The sequence below is a fragment of the Bubalus bubalis genome, chromosome 1, assembly GCF_019923935.1.
Source record: "Bubalus bubalis isolate 160015118507 breed Murrah chromosome 1, NDDB_SH_1, whole genome shotgun sequence".
NCBI lineage: Eukaryota > Metazoa > Chordata > Mammalia > Artiodactyla > Bovidae > Bubalus > Bubalus bubalis.
In genome coordinates this window covers 190,739,895-190,760,459 of record NC_059157.1, presented here as the reverse complement: position 1 = coordinate 190,760,459, position 20,565 = coordinate 190,739,895, and the positions used below count along the sequence as shown (strand labels likewise).

The window sequence follows — 20,565 nt, the reverse complement described above, 5'->3', positions numbered from 1 at the left end:
GTTAAACAAGCTGTCAGACGTGAACGGGAGGGAGGAGGGCAGGGCTGGCTGGGTCGTTCCTGCAGCGTGCGGGGCGTCAACACGGCCACGGCCACCTTCTCACAGCGGCTGCTTGTGCCATTCCTGAGGTGGAGCCTGCCTGGTAGAGGCTGCAGTCCTTGTGCTGGAATCTGGAGGCCTGTCTGCATGTGTGTGGCCTGGGGCTGTGGCTGTACTTCCCCATGATGGTCAGGCATCAGCCCTGCAAGGGCAGGGAAGATGCTGTGCCCTCCACACTTACAGCCCCGCACTTTACAGGGTGGCTTCAGCTTCAGCACACTGGACTGTGGCTGGATCGTGGCTGACTGCACGGCTGAGGCCTTGAAGTCCATCCTCCTCCTGCAGGAAAAGTGTCCCTTTGTTACCAATCATGTCCCACGAGAGCGGCTTTTCGACGCTGTCGCTGTGGTGAGGCTGCTGGTTGTGGGGCTCCCATCCCTGAGGGTGCTGGGCACGCCGAGTCTTGGCCACCCAACCACAGACCAGGTCTTGTCAAAGTTTTACATGGAGATGGCTCGTTTGGTGGCGTGTATGTGATTTATAAGTGATAGGCATGTGTGTGCTGGGAAGGGATCCCAGGTGGTCCCAGGGTGCCTGGTTGACAAAGTGCCCACTGTTCTGGGCCCCCAGGGTCTGGGCTGCTCCTCGGCTCCTTGCCTTGCACGGATTCTCAGGACCTTCTCTCGCTGGTTTTAGTTGCTGAGCTTGAGAAACCCCGACGGAGGGTTTGCCACCTACGAGACCAAGCGTGGGGGACACCTTCTGGAGCTTCTGAACCCCTCTGAGGTCTTCGGTGAGTAGTTGACCCATCACGTGGCCATGGACTCAGGGGCCCCACATGTCCCAGGCTCTCCTGCCAGCGCCTGGAGCTCTTTCCCTGCTCGGGGGTGGGGGTTGGTACACAGTACCAACCAACTGCTGGTGGGTGAGGTGGATGTGGGCAGATGCTCTGAGGAGCCCCCAAACACCAGAACTGTCTGGGCTCCTCACCTTCCAAGGGTGTGGTGACCCTGGTGGTAGATAGAAAAGCTGTAGTCTGCCTCTCGGAGGTGGGGGGGACTCACTGGGGCTCTCGGGTCTGAGCCTGGGCCACTCCTGCTCTGTGTTCCGTGAGGGCCGGCCTGTCTCCTGAGCGCTCCTCGTGGAGCCTGTGAAGGGAGGTGATGGCGGGACCGCTCACCTGTGTCCTCCCAGGTGTGGTCCGTGTGCACCCTGTACATGGGTCTCCGTTTGCTGGGCTCCTGTAACTGGCAGGTGTGCTCCCATGCAGGCCTTTTTAGGGTGGGTGCAGCTCCGCTGTGTGCCCTGCTCTTTCACCCTCCTACCAGCTTGGCCATCCTGCAGCACAGACGGGCTTTCAGGTCACCTGCGCTGGGGCCACCCTCCCACCGGTGGCCATTTCCCCAGGCTGGTCGCCAGTGACGTCTCCTCTTCTCTGGAGGACAGTCAGGCACCGTGTGTTACGGCACTCTCCTGTCTCATGGTTTGGCGTGGATTGCCTCAGTCTTTCCTTCCATTTTCCAGGGGACATCATGATTGACTACACGTACTTGGAGTGCACCTCAGCAGTGATGCAGGCGCTGAAGACTTTCCACAAGCAGTTCCCAGACCACAGGGCCGGGGAGATCAGGTAAGGGGTGCTTGGCCACGCAGCACAGGTGCCATTAACTTGGGGCCAAGAACTCAGACAACCTTAATGTCATTGAGAGCAAGCCATTTGCTCACTTGGGTGCTAGGGCAGGGGGCCCATCTCAGAAAGGGGGCTCTGGAATGAAACTCATTTAAAAATGGAAGAGGTTCAGATGCTTCTGGATCCGGTTGTATGCCCTGAAGTATATCAAGTGTGTGTACTGGGGGTCAGAGTAGCACAGTTATACCAGAAAAGCTATTCTTTGCATCTTCTTAATAATGTTAAAAGAGGACATATGAAGGTGTACCTAGGAGATACCACGGGTTCAACTCCAGCCACTGCAAATGTCGGTATAATGTGGGTCACATGAATTTTTTGGTTTCCCAGGGCATTTGAAGCTTATGTTTATGCTATATTGTAATCTTTTAAGTGTTCAATAGCATTGTGTCTAAGAAAACAATGTATATATCTTATTTAAAAGCATTTCATCGCTAAAAAATATTAACCATCATCTTACCCTTCAGCGAGTCGAATTGTTTTTGTAATAGTAACATCAAACATTACTGATTATAGATCACCACAACTCATATAATGGTAATGAGAAAGTTTGAAATATTGTGAGAATTACCAAAATGTGAGAGACATGAAGTGAGCAAATACTGTTGGAGAGTGGCCTGATAGACTTGTTCGACGCAAGGTTGCCATGAACCTTCAGTTTGTAAAAAAAAAAAACATAGTATCTGCAAAGTTCATAAAGCAGAGCACAATAAAGTGAGGAATGCTCCATCTGTATTCAAATAATAGAATTTTTACATACACCTTTCCTGGTGCAGTTTGGCACATGTTCAGAGAAGCACACAAACCCTACATGTAGCCCTTGGGTGAATAATGAAGTATTCACCCACACACCCATGTGACCACATCAGGCAAACACGTTACCAGAAGCTCCCCTCCTGGTTCTTCTCACTGTGATCCCAGGTGGAACCCCATGTCTGTCTCTGCTGTCAAATACAGATCCCATACTTGGTTTATGCATGTGCTGTCATGGATCTTTGGGGGTCTGTCTCTCAGTGGGTTATGATGAACCATCCTGCTGTGAACCCCCTTAGACTTGTCTTTTGGGGCATAGAGGTTCCCATTTCTTGAGGATGTGGATGTGGACTTGCTGTGTTATGGGGCTTCTGTGCAATTTTTGTAGATTTTCCTTCATCCTTGTATGATTCTATTGTTTCATGATTCTTGGTCTTTATGTGCTTTCCTTTTTATAGATTGTTGGACTTGGTAAGTATTTTGTTCAGGATTTTGTCAAAGGTTTTTATTTTGTTGAATAGCTAAAGGGAAACCAATGAATCGTTGAAGCAGTAATTAGTAACAATTTATCATGCACACACCAAAAAAACAGTTTGCAAACCAAGAGTGTTCAAACCAAAACTCCGAATGAGAGTTGGGTATATATTGTTATAAGGCAGCTTATATTGTGAGAAAACAGAACGTTTATTCTTCACAATGATTGGTTTACAGTATTAAAATTTTCAGTGTTTACTTTGTATCAAGTTTGAGAAGTAGTTTTCTTTATGATTTCCAGAGGTGTAAACAAGAAATGACCCAGGTCAAGTTAGTCCTGCAAAATAAGCTAAATTAGCCTTTGTGTGTATGATTGAGCTGGTTTTGTCTGGTTGGGGAATTTTCAAGGCTACACTCAGGTTTTTGGTCACTGTCTTGGCTGGCTGAGAGGATCACCAGCCAGTGTCACATTATTCTTTGTCTCTACCGTTGGTGTCTCTTTCCTCATTAGTTGAATTGACAGATGGGAGGGCCATGTACTCATGATGTTCATCATTCACGTTGTTATTGCAGATTTCATCCAGTTGTCTCATTCTGATGGCTGGCATTTGGCATGTGAATGGCTGCTGATAGACATTTAAAACCATTGAGAGTTTAATGTGATAACTATAAAAAGAACAACAGTCAAGATTGAAAAATTTCCCAGAGCCAAAATTTAATCAGTTAAGTAAATGGGTTATCATCAGATTCAGGTATTAGCTTTCTGACTCGACCTTCAAAAACTTTAAGCGGTAAACTATATGTAACACATATAGTGTGTCAGCAACTGCACGTCCTCAGTGTTTTTCAGTAGGAAAGGCACACGGGGGCTTTACTTCAGGAGGCAGTATTGCACACGTGCTTCCACCTAAATCAGTCCTTTATATGATCTGAGCCATCAGGTAATTCTGAGAGGCATTTCTGTGGAAACAATAGAAAGCAATGAGTAATAGTTAAAGCAAATTATAATTTCAGTTTCTGAGTTTGGGGAACAGCCAGTTGAGACAATTTCTGGGTGTTGGGTTCAAAGCATTGTCAGATGAAGTGAGGACCTGCGTGGCAATCAGATAAGATAGTCCTGGTTCTCAGTGGGAGTCTCTGGTGATCTTTCTGAGTGGCCACATAGCAACAGGCATGAAGACTGTCCTCGCATGAGCTGTTGAAGTTTGTATCAAGTTGTCCAGCTTTTGCTTGCAAGGTTTGGGAAAATGGCAGCATTCGTTTTGTAGTGAACTCAGAAGATGGAAGAAAATTGGAAGTGTTAGTTTGAAGAGTTCTAGCCACATAGGAAGAAATTAGAAGAATTCAGGATTCAGTCCAGTGTACACTGAGAAAACAAACTTCAAAGACAGTTAATGATACTAGTATCTAATGTACATCAGTTCAGTTCAGTTCAGTCGCTCAGTCCTGTCCATTGAGTTGGTGATGCCATCCAACCATTTCATCTTCTGTCGTCCCCTTCTCCTCCTGCCCTCAATCTTTCCCAGAATCAGGGTCTTTTCCAATGAGTCAGTTCTTTGCATCAGGTGGCCAAGTTATTGGACTTTCAGCTTCAACATCAGTCCCTCCAATGAATACCCAGGACTGATCTCCTTTAGGATGGACTGGTTGGATCTCCTTGCAGTCCAATGGACTCTCAAGAGTCTTCTCCAACACCACACTTCAAAAGCATCAATTCTTTGGCGCTCAGCTTTCTTTATAGTCCAACTCTCACATCCATACATGACTACTGGAAAAACCATAGCCTTGACTAGACGGACCTTTGTTGACAAAGTAATGTCTCTGCTTTTGAATATGCTGTCTAGGTTGGTCATAACTTTTCTTCCAAGGGGCAAGCGTCTTTTAATTTTATGGCTGCAGTTACCATCTGCATTGATTTTGGAGCCCAAGAAAGTAAAGTCAGCCACTGTTTCCACTGTTTCCCCATCTATTTGCCATGAAGTGATGGGACCGGATGCCATGATCTTAGTTTTCTGAATGTTGAGCTTTAAGCCACCTTTTTCACTCTCCTCTTTCTCTTTCATCAAGAGGCTCTTCAGTTCTTCTTCACTTTCTGCCATAAGGGTGGTGTCATCTGCATATCTGAGGTTATTGATATTTCTCCTGGCAATGTTGATTCCAGCTTGTGCTTCTTCCAGCCCAGCGTTTCTCATGATGTACTCTGCCTATAAGTTAAATAAGCAGGGTGATAATATACACCCTTGATGTGCTCCTTTCCCAATTTGGAACCAGTCTGTTGTTCCATGTCCAGTTCTAACTGTATGCAGTTCTTCCTGACCTGCATACAGATTTCTCAAGAGGCAGGTCAGGTGATCTGGTATTCCCATCTAATGTACATAATGGTATATTATTGAAGAATAGTTTTTCTATCCATAGTAACCTCTGTTTCTGTCAAAGATACCCAAGTCCACTTTCAATAAACTTGTCCTGATTATTTATGTAAGTGTAACTGGAATAGTGACTGACCATGTAAGCTTTTTAAAATCTGTTTTGCTGAAGCTTTTCATGAGGAATCTCAGATTAGACCTTCAGCGTCTCTTTAGGCTAAGAGGCCAAGCCAAGGAATTGTCCAGTTATGGCCTGTTACTGAAACAGATTTGTATTGAACTTTCACAAATATGTATTGTTATGAAAAATTAGAATGTTTAATAGGAGTTTTAGAATCGATCTGGGGAGAAAAAGATAACTGTTTACCAAATTGCTGTAAGTTAAAGATAGCTTAAAAGAGAAGAAAAGGGGTTCTTTAAATTTAGAAAATGAAATGATAAAGAATGAGCAATGTTTTAAATTAAGTTATACAAATTATAATTACCTTCATCAGTTCATTTAGTCTCCAGTGATTAATGCTTGTTGATCTTGATCTTTTGTTATCAGTTTTATGAATTCACCAGTTTTCTGCCAGAGTTTTGGAAATTTTTACCCAATTCAGTGTTTTGATCCTAAACTTATCAGAAACCTTCATTCTAGAGGACTTGTCAGAGCCTTTTCCATGAATCTCTTTGAAGATGAAGCACTTTTGCAGGAATATTTTTGCAAAAGCCGCAAAGTAAAACAAATAATAACTATTTTTAAATAATAATAACTGTTTGTAAATGACAATAATTGGTATTATGACTGATGACATTATATCAAGGCATACCAGATTTTGGGGAATTTCATGATTTCTGATTGTTGTTTAGTTGCCAAGTCACGTATGACTCTTTTGTGACCCCATGGACCATAGCCTGCCAGGCTCCTCTGTCCATGGGATTTCCCAACCAAGAATACTGGACTGGGTTGCCTTTTCCTTCTCCAGGGGATTTTCCCAACTCAGGGATCGAACCTGTGTCTCATGCATTGCAGGTGGATTCTTTACTGCTGAGCCACCAAGAAAGCCTGTGTTTTTTGGAATATTTATATTAACAATTTCCATATAAATATTCCCTAAAAAAAAGTTCAGCCTCTCTTCTTATTTAACAATATTTCCCATGAAATTTAACACATAATGAAAGTTAGACAGTTGTTAAAAAATTTTTTTTTCTTTCTTTTAATAGAGAAGACTCAGTTTTCTTAAGTAATCAAAGACTTGATAAAGACAAATCATAGAATTTTAGTTTCCTAGGCATATTAAACAAAAATCTTTCTTATTAAGATCAGACCAACAATTTAAGAAAAATATCCTTTTAAAAAAGAAAAACAAATCCTAATTTTGTACCAGTGTGATTTTAATATTCAGATTCTTCCTTTTTAAAAAACTAGCATAAAATCCATTCTAATCTTAGTTGACTTGACTAAACATAAAATTCCTTTCTTAAGATTCCTTTTCTATAAACCTATACCTTTTTACATACATTCAGGTTTTGTCCTTTTTCCTTTTTTATTCTGGAACAATCATTTTACTTTAGAACAAAATTACTTTCTTTTTTCCTTGAACGAAAATGCATATTTATCCCTCATGCCTTCTACTGAAAACATACATCCGACTTCTCCTATATAATCCACTTTTTTCATCCGTATTATTTCTTGTAGTTTTGTAAACAAAGGAACAAGCTTAGCTCTTTTGCAAATCAGTTTTGGCAAGGGAACTTGCTATAGGCAGTTTGTATTTTCTTTGAAAAGCCTCTTTTTTAAATGCTGTCGTTTCAACTTTATTAGTTCAAATGTTATTTTCTCAATTTCAAAAACTTACAAAGCTTATCTAGAAAGGATGCAAGGCAGTTGTCACCCTTGAGTGTGTGTGTGTGCGCTCAGTTGCTTAGTTGTGTTCGACTCTTTTTTTTTATCCTGGCAGGATAGCCTGCCAGGCTCCTCTGTCCATGGGTTTTTCCAGATGAGAATACTGGAGCGGCAACACCATTTTCTCCTCCAAGGGATCGTCCCGACCCACGGGACAAGCCCATGTCTCTTGCATCTCCTGCATTGGCAAGCAGATTCTTTACCACTTCACCTGGGAAGCCAGTTGTCACTCTTAGAGGATAGCATGATTGCCTGTGAACTACAGCAAATGATTGTGAACTCTTTCTACATAATACAGTTAAAATAAACCATATGCTTTTTGAAAATTACATTATGAGATTCCCTTGTGTCTACGGGTTCATCCTGGCATTGTTTGCTAGAGTGCGAAGGACCAAACAGGCAGGGATGCAGGATCCCCACATAGCTGCTGAAGGGGGTTGCTCTCTGAGTTGAGTAGGCAGAATAAAGATTTGAAAGATGGGAGAAAAACTTCTGAACTGGTGGCAGCTTCAACTATAAGCTGTGACTGTCTTTGAAAACTCCACCAGAATTACCAGCCTTGCAAGTAGTTATAAGATTGCTCCCTGGCTGAAATCTGAAAAGACAAGGCAGCAAAGCAGGGGCCTATCAGAGAGCGGTTGCACCTGGCTTTGAGGAGTTACAACTGTGTGCAGGACAGGACGGGTGGTGTGGCTGTGCTGGCCTGTTTGGTGCACAGCCCTTTGGTACTCAATTTGCTGACCTATGAGAATGGTGATTTTCAAACATGTGGAGTCATTCTTTAGAAGAAATACAGTGTACATTACTGCCTGTAGCTTTGCATGTAAAACCATGGAACTGAAAGAAAAGTTTAATAAATGGACATGTGTTTCTTGTTTTCAGTATATGCCATGCATGCATTCTATTTTGTACTTTATGAAACTATTACTTATATATAGACAAATGAATCTATAACAAATCTATCTATAAATTATGGATAAAATTGAAGGTGTACACTATTTCTTTATATAGATATAGGTCACTATTTCTTTATATAGATATAGGTATAGATAATATATATTTTGTTTCTTTTACATGCTTATGATTCTTTTTCTTTAGAACTATAGAAAAGACAGATTGATCTTTGTAATGGAAGCAGATCATTGGTTTCCAGAGGGTGGAGGGAGCATCAGGAGCATAAGGACACATTAGGAGGATGGTTTGTCCATTGTCCTGAGTATGACGATGCTTTCTCAAGTGTATGCATGTCGTAGAACTTACTAAATTATATACTTCAAGTAATATATCATATGTCAATTATATCTCAATAAAGCTTCTTAAAAAAAAAAAACCTAAAAACACAGGTACCTGTATCTTTGCTAGGCCAAAGAAGAATGAAGTCCTTCACCATAAAGAAAAAGGATATTGAAGTGGGGAGAAAACAGGAATAGGTTAAAGGTCAGACGAGTTGGACTGCACCTCAGTGGGGCTCCGCCAGCACTTTTTAAGGTGGGCTTGTCAAATAGCCAGGAAATCCAGGCCCGCTAGGAGGAGAGGCACTGGCACAGGTAGCGCATTGTGCCCAGGCCCTTTCAAGTGTTATGTCCCTGATCACAGTGTAGGACACACTTCCCAGTCTCTCGGCGCTCTTTGAAATGGGTCTGTCCACTTGGGCCTGTCCTAGACCTGCTAAGCCAGAGCCTGCATTTACATAACATCCCAGATGATTCATAGATAAAGTTTGTGAACTGCTAACCCAAAATATCAATACACAATAGTCTTTCTTTTTTAAAATTAATTATAATGTTAATCATAATTCTCCAATAGTCTATGATCAAAGTTTGAGAAATAAGAAGTTGCAGTAAGTCCTCCCACATAGGAGGAAACTCTCTTGTGCTGTGCTGTGCTTAGTTGCTCAGTTGTGTCTAACTCTGTGCAACCCCATGGACTGTAGTCTGCCAGGCTCCTCTATCCATGGGGATTCCCCAGGCAGGAATACTGGAGTGGGTTGTTATGCCCTCCTCTAGGAGATCTTCCCAACCCAGGGATCGAACCCAGGTCTCCCGCATCGCAGGCAGACTCTTTTACTGTCTGAGCCACCAGGGAAGCCCACCCTGGGTCCTGCAGATGCTCCAAGGCACATGCACAGCTGCCCGCTGGGCCCTGGGGTAGGGGATGGGTAGTGCTTCTGTGCTAAAAGCGGAGAATAGTTACCCTCCAGTCCTTCAACAGTTGGCAGGCTTCCAGAATAGTCATGTTGGACACATTCTGCCACTGCAGCTGTCCTCCTGGTGGGAGAGGGACCCCTGTGCTGCCTGCCCTGCCGTCTTTCCAGGATCATCTGCAATTGATTTTGATATTGATCTTCTAGCTAAACAGTTTGCTAAACTTTAATGAAGTTTTTAATACACTTTGTCTCATATAGCAGTCTTAGGTTTACAGAAAGATTGCATAGAGGGCTCCTGTTTAGCCACTTCCCTCCCACCTTGTTTCCCTGTTATTAATATCCTGCATTATTATTAATATTAATAATATTAATATACCTGCATTTGGTACATCTTTTTTTAATTTACAATTGATGAACCAGTATTGACACATTATTGTCATCCCAAGTCCACAGTTTACATTCAGATTCACTCTTTGCATTAAAAATTTTTTGGTGCTGACATAATGGGTATTGTGATTTTAATTTCAGAATCAAATTGTTCATTGTGGTAGGAAAACAATTGTCTATTGTATATTAATCTTGTATCCTGCAACCTTGCTGTAATTATTTAGTAGTTCCAGGAGTTTTGTGGTTGAGTCTTTGGGATTTTCTATGTAAATAATCAGGTAATCTGAACAAAGACAGTTTTATCTCTTCATCCCCAATATGTATACCTTTTATTTCCTTTTCTTGTCCTATTGCTTTAGCTAGGACTTCCCATATGAAGTTGAATAGGAGTGCTGAGAGTAGACATTCTTGTTCCTGATTTGGCAGGAAAGCATCTAGTTTCTCACCACTAAATATGATATTAGCTATAGGTTTTTGTGGCTGCCCTTTATCAAGTTGAGGAACTTGCGGAACTTCCTTTATGTCCCTAGCTTGCTGAAAGTTTTTTTTTTCTTATCACGAGTAAGTGTTAGATTTTGGTAAATATTTCTTCTATAGCTGTTTATTTGGTCATGTGATTTCTCTTCTTCTTTAGCCTATTGATTTGATAGATTGCATTATTAGATTTTTCAGTGTTGAACCAGTTGTTTCATATCTGGGATAAATCTCACTTGTGATATGTTATTCTTTTCATACATGATTGGATTGGATTTGCTAATATTTTATTGAGGATTTTTTAATGCCTGTGCTACTGAGAGATACTGATCTATAGTTTTCCTTTCTTATAATGTCCTTATCTGTTTTTAGTATGCTGTGCTCATCAAGTGAATAAGGCAGAATTCCCTGTTCTGGTCTTTGGAAGAGATTGTAGAGATGGTATAATTTCTTCCTCAAATATTTGGTAGAATTCACCAGTGAATCCATCTAGACAACTCTTGCTGTTCTGAATAATTGCTTATAGATTCTTTTGGGTTTTCTCTTAGAGAAAGCTTACAAATGACATATTTTTCCTTTCAGTCCATAGGCCTGTAGTCCATTTTCTTGTTTCATTGCCCTGGCTGAGACCTTTAGTATTTTTCTTAGCAGAACTGGTAATAGTGGCATCTTTGTTGTATTTCCTGATTTTGAAGGACAATGCTTCTAATATTTCTCCATTAAGAATGACATTTGGAAGCTTGCATCTGTGTCCAGTAATGAACAGCCTGAAGTTTTTGCTTTACCACATCACTCTTATCTGGCTGATTAAGAAGCTTACACTGAGCTCCCAGAATGAACCAGAGAAAACGTTCCTTCTTCTTTGTATTCCCTAAAAGAGTTTGTGTAAGATTAGAATGATTGCTCTTGGTGATTTAGTAGAATTCACTTATGAAATGTCTAGACCTGGGCAAAGTTTGTTTTTTATGCATATCTTTAGTAGTTGTAGGACTATTCAAGTCCTTTATTCTTGAGGCGGTTTTGATAAGTTAATATTCTGAGTGATTTGTACATTTTGTCTAAGTTTCCAAATGTATGTGTTTTTCTTTTTTTCACTTTTTAATTTCTGCTAAAACTAGAGTCATACCACTCTTTTCATTGCCAAAGTTATTTATTTTTTCCTTCATCCTTTGTACTAGTATCTCTTGCTGGGTGACAGTATTATGACAGACTTGGTCGCCCAAAGCAACACCCGTCTATCACCTCGCAGTTTCTGTGGGTCAGGAGTCTAGGCATGGCTGAGCCAGGGCCCCTGCTCTGGATTTCCCTAGGTGGCTGTCGGGATGCTGGCAGCGCGGGGGCCTCACCTGAACCTCAACTGGGCTCTGCCCCAAATGTATGTGGTTGTTGGCCTGTTTCCATCCCCTGTGGGTTGTTGGCCCCAGGCCGCATGTCCTTGTTGACTGCTGGCTGGAGCCACCCTTGAGTTCCTGCCACATGGGCCTCTGTACAGTGGCTCCATGACAGCCAGCAAGGGTGGGTCCAGTAGCACCAGGGAGTCCATCCGCCAGTCAAGGGGAGCTGGAGGCAGTGACCGTCAACTTGCAGGGTCAGCTGGCTACATGCAGGTTATGGGCCACTGCTCAACGATGACATGGGCTGAGTGCCTGGGGGCAAGTGAGCATTGTGGGGGGTGAGTCATCCTGAGGCTGTATGCGTACCTTCACCTCTAGCCTTTTCAGAGAACCCGGTCTTCTTCAGAAGTATCAGTTAGGCCTGTGACAGATCTTCTCTGCCCTCTGAATGTATCATTTTCTCTCTCACTTTATGTTTACTTAGAAAATTTCATTTGTGTGACTTGCTGCTGCTAAGTCGCTTCAGTCGCGTCCGACTCTGTGCGACCCCATAGATGGCAGCCCACCAGGCTCCCCTGTCCCTGGGATTCTCCAGGCAAGAACACTGGAGTGGGTTGCCATTTCTTTCTCCAATGCATGAAAGTGAAAAGTGAAAGTGAAGTTGCTCTGTCGTGCCCAACTCTTAGCAAACCCATGGACTGCAGCCTTCCAGGCTCCCCCGTCCATGGGATTTTCCAGATAAGAGTACTGGAGTGGGGTGCCATTGTGTGACTTAAACCTATCTATATCACTGACCCTGTTTTTGGTGACACTGATCCCCTTTGTAGCTGCTTCTCCTGTGGGCTTGTCCCTGAGGTTTTCTCTCCTTCATTTCCTCTTTTATCTGCCTCTTCGCTCTCCTCCTGTGACCTGTGATTGCTATTCCTTCAGCCTTGTATCTCCTCTATGAACCATTTGTCTTTACGTATTTTAAGGAAGATCATGCTCATACTTATTTTATGTATTTTAAGGGAGATCATGCTCATATTGGGCACAATAAAGGACAGAAATGGTATGAACCTAACAGAAGGTGAAGATATTAAGAAGAGGTAGCGGGAGTACACAGAAGAACTATATAAAAAGGTCTTAACGACCCAGAAAACCACTATGGTGTGATCACTCAGCTAGAGCCAGACATCCTAGAATGCAAAGTCAAGTGGGCCTTAGGAAGCATCACTACGAACAAAGCTAGTGGAGGTGATGGAATTCCAGCTAAGCTATTTCAGATCCTAAAAGATGATGCTGTGAAAGTGTTGCAGTCAATATGCCAGCAAATTTGAAAAACTGAGCAGTAGACACAGGACTGGAAAAGCAGTTTTCATTCCAAGCCCAAAGAAAGGCAATGCCAAAGAATGTTCAGACTACACAATTGCACTCATCTCACATGCTAGCAAAGTAATGCTCAAAATTTTCTAAGCCAGGCTTTAATAGTACATGAATCATGAACTTCCAGATGTTCAAGCTGGATTTAGAAAAGGCAGAGGAACCAGAGATCAAATTGCCAACATTGTTGGATCATTGAAAAAGCAGGAGAGTTCCAGAAAAACATTTACTTCTGTTTTATTGATTATTCCAAAGCCTTTGACTGTGTGGATCACAGCAAACTGTGGAAAATTCTTCAAGAGATGGGAATACCAGACAACCTTATGTGCCTCCTGAGAAATGTGCCTCCTGAGCAGGTCAAGAAGCAACAGTTAGAACCAGACATGGAACAGTGGACTGGTTCCAAATTGGGAAGGGAGTACGTCAAGGCTGTATATTGTCAGCTTGCTCATTTAACTTATATCCAGAGTATGTCATGTGAAACGCTGGGCTCCAAAATCACTGCAGATGGTGACTGCAGCTATGGGATTAAAAGATGCTTGCTCCTTGGAAGAAAAGCCATGACCAACATAGACAGCATATTAAAAAGCAGAGACATTACTTTGCTGACAAAGATCCATCTAGTCAAAGCTATGATTTTTCCAGTAGTCATGTATGGATGTGAGAGCTGGACCATAAAGAAACCTGAACACCGAAGAATTAATGCTTTTGAACGGTGGTGTTGGAGAAGATTCTTAAGAGTCCCTTGGACTGCAAAGAGATCCAACCATTCAATCCTAAAGGAAATCAGTCCTGAATATTCATTGGAAGGACTGATGCTGAAGCTGAAGCTCCAGTACTTTGGCTACTTGATAAGAAGAACTGACTCATTGGAAAAGACCCTGATGCTGGCAAAGATTGAAGGCAGGAGGAGAAGGGGACGACAGAGGATGAGATGGTTGGATGGCATCACCGACTTGATGGACATGAGTTTGAGCAAGCTCCGGGAGCTGGTGATGGACTGCAGTCTGGCGTGTTGCAGTCCATGGGGTTGCAAAGAGTTGGACACGACTGAGTGACTGAACTGACTGACTGATGTTCTTTCTTCTGAGGCAGTAGAGTGCAGGGTGAGAGCAGCTGGTGCACTGCTGCTTTGCTGGAATGGACACCACGATGTCCCACTGTGTTGCAGGGAGACCCTCGAGCAGGGCTTGCAGTTCTGTCGGCAGAAGCAGAGGCCTGATGGCTCCTGGGAAGGGTGAGTGCTGCCTGTGGGTGCAGATGCCAGGGGCAGGGGTGGGAGGGGGACACCGTGCTGTCCAGAAGTCTCTGGACATGCTCCTGGGCCTTCCCCCACAGTCACTGCTCAGCGTTTTGCTGGGCAGTGTAGCCAAGCATATTGGAAGTACTTGGTGGCCTGATGGCTCCTCACCCACTTCCTCTGGGCTTGGATCTGGCTTGTGGAGCTGTCCGTGGAGGCCAGGTTGGGCGGGTCTGTCTCCGTGTTGAAGGCTTATGGATGTTTTCCTTGGAAACAGATGCAGCCCCTCCCTGCACACCAGAGGGTGCTGGGGGTGTGCCTGCAGCCTGTTGTCTGGCGCCCTGCTGAGAACTCAGGGACCGGGCTGTTCCTCCTTGTCTCCCTCCAGCTCCTGGGGTGTGTGCTTCACGTATGGCGCCTGGTTTGGGCTGGAAGCCTTCGCCTGCATGGGGCACACCTACCATAATGGGTGAGTGCAGGCATTTGCCCTGTGGTGGGAGGGGGTCTTCTCAGCATAATACTCTGCTGGGGGGGTTTCTTCCTCTGATGTTTGACTTTGGGGTTGTTTTTACATGCTTTTAAACAGTGAGAGAAGATCAGTTTTCCAGAAAAATGTATGAGGTGCTGTGCCTTGCTGCTCTGCAGAGCCTCCTTGCTCGTGTGGGGCAGGAAGCCTTCGGCGCTCTGCCCTCCCCCAGCTCACCTGCCCCACCCAAGTCCCACACCTGGGCTGGAGCAGGAGCAGCCACAGGCCAGGAGGCTGGCCAGGCTGGGTTGTGTCACATTTGGGAGCCCATCTGCAGTTGTCTGGTCATCTCCCCAAATCCTGTGATGCTGGTACCTCTGTCCCTTTCACCTCCCCTCTGGCATGCTGAGTGCAGGGGGCCCACACCCCCGTCTCCATTACCCAAGGAAGCCTGGCCAGGGTGAGGAGGGGCAGGGATCCTGCCCAGAGTGATGGCTCTGCGTCTTCTGTCTCTGCAGGGTTGCCTGTGCGGAGATCTCCCGGGCCTGTGACTTCCTGCTGTCCCGACAGATGGCAGACGGAGGCTGGGGGGAGGACTTCGAGTCCTGCGAGCAGCGTCGCTATGTGCAGAGTGCCCAGTCCCAGATCCATAACACGTGCTGGGCCCTGATGGGGCTGATGGCTGTCAGGTGGGGGCTTGAGGCCTGTCCTGGAGCCGCGAGGTCGGGTGGAGGAAGGACAGTGAGCTGGCAGCCAGGGTGGGCACAGCAGCAGAGGGAGGGGGAGACCTATGGGCCACCTTCATAGGTGACAGGTTCACAGGGCCAGGTGGTGGGTCCTGCAAAAGACCTCTGGACAAGGTCAGCCAGGGCACAGGCTGTCAGGGCATGACTGTGCGGCAGCACCTGCCGCAGCTCTGCGTCACAAACGTACTCAGGCATATGCACACGTGACACGCACATGCAGAGTCACACACACAGACGTTACGTGGTGCCCCAGTCTGTGCCCCCTGTTGGATTTGGGGCCATTGGGAAACCTCCCTAAACCCCTCAGAGGAAGGCCAAGGATGTGGGCAGGGGCAGACAGGCTGCACCCTGACCTGAGCCATCGCGCCTCCTGGTGCCTCATCCAGCAGCGAGCGAGGTTAGGCCCCTGAGGACAGCTGGCCAGGTGGACGGGAGAGCACTGCTCATGGCAGGGACAGCTCTCTTGGCCACAGGTGGGCTGCCCTCCTGCCCCTTCGTCTCCATCCCAGTGGCATTCCCGCTCCTCGGGATGTCTGGAGGACTGACTGTTCCCAGCGGGCCTGGAGGTTCAGGGTGCCCATCATCGGGCAGCGTTTCTCATCCTTGTCCGTGCTTGGCTGCGTGAGCCTGAGGACCCAGCCAGAGGGGGTCTCGTGCAGGGGGCGGCGGGAGTGTTCAGTGCCCCTCTCCCCCAGGCACCCTGATGTGGCGGCCCTGGAGAGAGGAGTCAGCTACCTGCTTGAAAAGCAGCTGCCCAACGGGGACTGGCCCCAGGTACGTGTGGCTCCTCCCACAACAGGGCCCCATCCCCCTCATGGCCTGTGGGCGGGGTTTCACCTGGGGGGTTTGGGCGTCACAAACATCACCAGGGTTGGAAGCAGGTCTGTGATGGTGGCAGGTCCTGATGGCCGGGGCTGGTGCACACGAAGCACTGGCTGGTGGCAGGGCTGGTGGTCTCTCACTGAAAAGGAAGGGTGGGAGGGCATGGGGTCATGCGACCAGGGGAGGGTGACGCTCCTCGGATGAGTCCAGATGAGCCTGCGAGGGGCTGGTGGCCCAGGCTGAGGGTTGCTGCAGGGCCTGGGGTCCTAGAGGTGGGGGGGTGGTAGGCCTGCCTGCTGAGGTCAGGGTCCGGTTCAGGGAGCTGTCCTCCACCTAGTGGAGCCGCTGTGTTAACCCTTGTGTCCTTTCAGGGGAACATCAGTGGGGTCTTCAACAAGTCCTGCGCCATCAGCTACACTAGCTACAGAAACGTCTTCCCCATCTGGGCCCTCGGGCGCTTCTGCCGTCTGCACCCCGAGAGCGCCCTCGCTGGCCACCCTTGAGAGCATGCCTGCGGGTGCCTGGGCGGGTAGGGGGGTGCTGGTCTCCGGAGTTCCAGGGGAGGTTGGGGCGGGGTGGGGCGGGGCCTGCTGCAGAGGTGGGGCCTTCAGACTTGATTTCCAGCTGGTGGAGCAATTTCCGGCTAGAGGAGCACTGGTGAGGGGAGCAACAGGATGAACCTTGACGCTGGATACAGCGCATTGCGTTCGTGGAACCACCTGGAGCGGTACCTGGTCTAGCTGTGGGTAGGGCTGGGAGCTTTCCTGACCCACCGCTGAGTTCGGGAGACCAGCGGCTATGCCTGGTACGCATCCTGCTGCGAGCTGAGGAGGGCCTGCTCGCCCTGCCTCTCTCTGGCTGAGGGACGTGCTAGTCTCATCACCCCCGCAGGAGAGGCTGAGCCTCGCTGTTCACCGAGGCCGGTTGGGCTGTCCGGGATTGGGGACCAGAATCGGTGAGTGTCCGGGGCTGCTTAGAGGAGAGCCCCTCCCCAGGTCGAGGTTCAGCCAGCTTGTGGGCCGCCAGCATGGCTACCTCGAGATTAGAGTTGTCTCCTAATGAGAAGAGCAGGAACCTGAGCTAACTCGGCGTGAGGGGTCGTGAGTGGCCCCACATGGGGACGACCCTCATGCCCCCTCCAGGGTGCTGCCTCTCAGTTCTCCTCTGGCTTCTAAATGCCTCTGGTTTGGCGTGTGTGGACTTCGGGCTCAGGTTGGAAAGTCTGAGTCCTGGAATTGCTTCTGACTTATGAGGATGGGCAGCTCACACGCTCAGGGTTCCTAGGAGTGTGGCTGTGAAGGCATAGAGCTTTGATGAGGGCCAGAACCAGGCCTGGTGTCACCCCCGGGCCCCATATGCTTCTCGCCTACCCCAGGGCTGGAGCGACCCATAGAGGTGCCACCTCCCCTTTTGATGGCAGCCCCAGCCATGCTCCCCCAGCCAAGTGCTCTCCCTCAGACAGCCAGAGACGCCTGGATGCCCCCCTGCTCCCACCATTCCTGCCGGGAACTCTGAAGGTCTCTCAGAGGCTTGCACCCTGTGGCCTTGCTCCCGCAGGTCCTAGGACCTCCAGTGCTGTCCCTGACGTCTGTCTGGGGCTCGCCTGCGAGGAGCCTTTCCTGAGCTGCCCCATTACCCCTCCCCCCAACTACCCCAGGTGGTGGTCCTCCTGCTTCAAGCTTTGCAGGGCCTGGGCACAGGTAGGCAGGCAGGTCCTGCCGCTCTACCAACCACCCCACTGGCACCTAGTGGTGTTTAGCTGTGCTGGTTGAATGTCAACACTCTGCAGGCACTTTTAAATGAGTGTTTATGTTGCTGAAGGTGCTGTGCTGGACCCTTTGGGATCTGTCCACTTTGCTTTTGTTCCAGCAGCAGACGGTGGTTTACCAGTTTGCTCCTGGCAGTGGACACTGCCAGGCATGACCGGGTCACTGGACAAAACACTAATTAAGCTTCCCGAAAAGAAATGAACTCCACCTTTATACTGAAACATTATTGGAAGCCACGTATCTCACCAGTTACCTTAGTACCCAGATCCAGCCCCTGGGCAGAGGCACGTAGTGCTCTTGTCCTGGGAGCCGTCTTGGGTCTTGGGTCCTTCACGCCCCCTGGTGGACACTGGACCACCACCCCTCAGTCTCAGGGGAAAAGGAACTGCACAAGATAAGCAGGAGGCACTCTAGTTATCTGAGGGAGAAATACTTGCCTCAGGCTGATTAAAAATCAAGTTCTCTATCCTGGGTGAAGGATTAATGGGTCTTGATTCACACTGCTTTTCTTTTGGTTATCGGGAGCAAAATCTGAATGTTCACCAGGACATAAACCAGATCTGACCCTTTGAGGGATTCTCTAACCAAAAGTGCTTAACGTATAATAAAAAATGTACCTCCAAGAAAGTACTTTCCTTACTGAGCATAACCAGTGTTGTTACCTAGATCTGAATTTTTTTCTGGTAATAAAAATGTCTAAAAACTGATGCCATCAACTGTGGCTTCCTCATTCTCTCAGCTCTCAGCAACTAATTACAGGTTAATTGGCTGGCTTGATTTAGTTTCATCTCTCCATCTGCAGTAAAAAGTTTTATTTATGACTCCCGTTGTTTCAAAAAAAAAGGTTAGAAGCATAAGACAAGGGGACATGAAGGCCAGAAAGTCAAAGGGGACTGGGAGGGACGTTGCTTGACTTGCTTGGTGTTGTCAGCCTCTAAGCTCCTGGCTCGGCTTTCTCCCTGCTTGTCGGGAAGGGGCATCTGAGTTCTTCTCTTCTCCATAAGGCATCTGGGTCATAGCAGGATCACAGGAACTGCCCTTGGAAGTGTCCACGTTGGAAGCTAGAGATGCAGCCCTGGAGAGCTCAGGAAACTTCCCAGGTGCCCTGGGGCAGCCAGTCTTGACATTGGTTGTGTTTTTCACTTGGAAAAATGCACCTCAAGGTTGCGTTTTTCACTTGAATTTCTGCTGCTGTTCTACAGACCCTCCTTTCTCACTCAAGGTTAGGGTGGTACTGGTAACTTCAGACTTACTTGTTGTCTTTAGTGATAATGATTCACCCATTAGTTTCTGTGAGCCTATTATTGTTACATGACTTCCAGGCTTCCTCATGAGAAAGTACCACGCAGGGGCTGATTGAGACCCACATTGCCATCACTGCAGAGCAGCTCCTTTGGTGGCTTCAGGCAGACTCGGGTGCCTGCCCCACAGCCAGGATATTCATGGGTACAGGACAGAGCGAGCCTTCAACCCCGTGTTCCCTGACACCCCCCATTTCTCAGGAAGATGGAGGAGCAGGACCTGCCCTCGGGTCTTCCAGGAGTAGACAGGCACTGAACCGCCCTGAAGGTGGCCAGAAGACATAAGAAAATGAGCGGAGCTTCAGTGGCCTATAGGATAATAGTGAGTGGTCCACCCTGTGTAATCTGAGTCCTAGGAAATGGGGAGGAAGGGCAGGAGGCAGGCAGCAAAATATTTAAGTAACTGTGGCTGAAATTTTCCCAGATATGATACGTATAAGCTCAAATTCATGAAGCTCAACCAACATGTAGCAGGATAATCACAGACCAGAAAGCCCAAGCAAAACCCACTTCAAGGCTCATGATAATTGATGATGAAAACTAAGGATGAATATAGCTTAAAAGCAAGCAAAACAGGCAAGTTAGGCTTCCCTGGTATCTCAGTGGTAAAGAATCTACCTGCCAATGCAGGAGACACAGGTTTGATCCCTGATATAGGAAGATTCCACATGTCACAGAGCAACTAAGCCCGTGCACCACAACTATTGATCCTGTGCTCTAGAGTCCAGTTGATCCTGTGCTCTAGAGCCTGGAAGCTGCAACTGCTGAAGCCCATACTGTAGAGCCTGCAGGTCACACCCACCGAGCCCACATGCCCTAGAGCCCATGCTCCACAGTAAGAGAGGCCACTGCAATGAGAAGCTCGTGCACCGCTGCAACTAGAGAGTAGCCCTGGCTCGCTGCAACTAGAGAGTAGCCCTGGCTCACCACAACTAGAGAAAAGCCCGAAAAGCAACGAAGACCCAGCAGCGCCAAAAAATAAACCAGGCATTTTATGTATCAGCGAAGACAAGAATGAGAAATGACTTCTCAGGAGGAGAGCACAGTGAAATGACTTCTTCAAAATGTCAAAAGGAAAAAAAAAAAAAACAACCCTTAAATTCTGTATTCAAAGAAAATAGAAATGAAAGCAGAGTAGAACCTTGTCCTGATGAACCAGCACTGAAGGAATTGTCCAGCAGCCTTGCCTTTGAGACGTGTTAGGTTGTTTGGTGCAGGAAAAAGATGCTGGATGGAAACTGATCTCCAGAGAGTGAAAAGCACCAGGTGGTGTGTGCTAAGGATAGAAGACCTCCCTGCTTTGTGTAAAAG

At 46.9% G+C, this 20,565-nt stretch overlaps 1 protein-coding gene across 1 annotated transcript in view; it reads left to right on the top strand.

Moving 5' to 3' along the window:
• LSS (lanosterol synthase) overlaps positions 1 to 18,660 on the top strand; it is a 30,781-nt gene extending 12,121 nt beyond the window's left edge. Inside the window, exons 15-22 of the mRNA XM_006047042.4 lie at positions 298 to 447; positions 736 to 832; positions 1,564 to 1,669; positions 14,082 to 14,147; positions 14,539 to 14,619; positions 15,135 to 15,305; positions 16,058 to 16,136; positions 16,556 to 18,660. Of these exons, the coding sequence (XP_006047104.2) occupies positions 298 to 447; positions 736 to 832; positions 1,564 to 1,669; positions 14,082 to 14,147; positions 14,539 to 14,619; positions 15,135 to 15,305; positions 16,058 to 16,136; positions 16,556 to 16,687 (882 nt within the window). The 3' untranslated portion in view covers positions 16,688 to 18,660. The remainder of the gene's footprint in view (positions 1 to 297; positions 448 to 735; positions 833 to 1,563; positions 1,670 to 14,081; positions 14,148 to 14,538; positions 14,620 to 15,134; positions 15,306 to 16,057; positions 16,137 to 16,555) is intronic.
• The last annotated feature ends 1,905 nt before the right edge of the window (positions 18,661 to 20,565 follow it).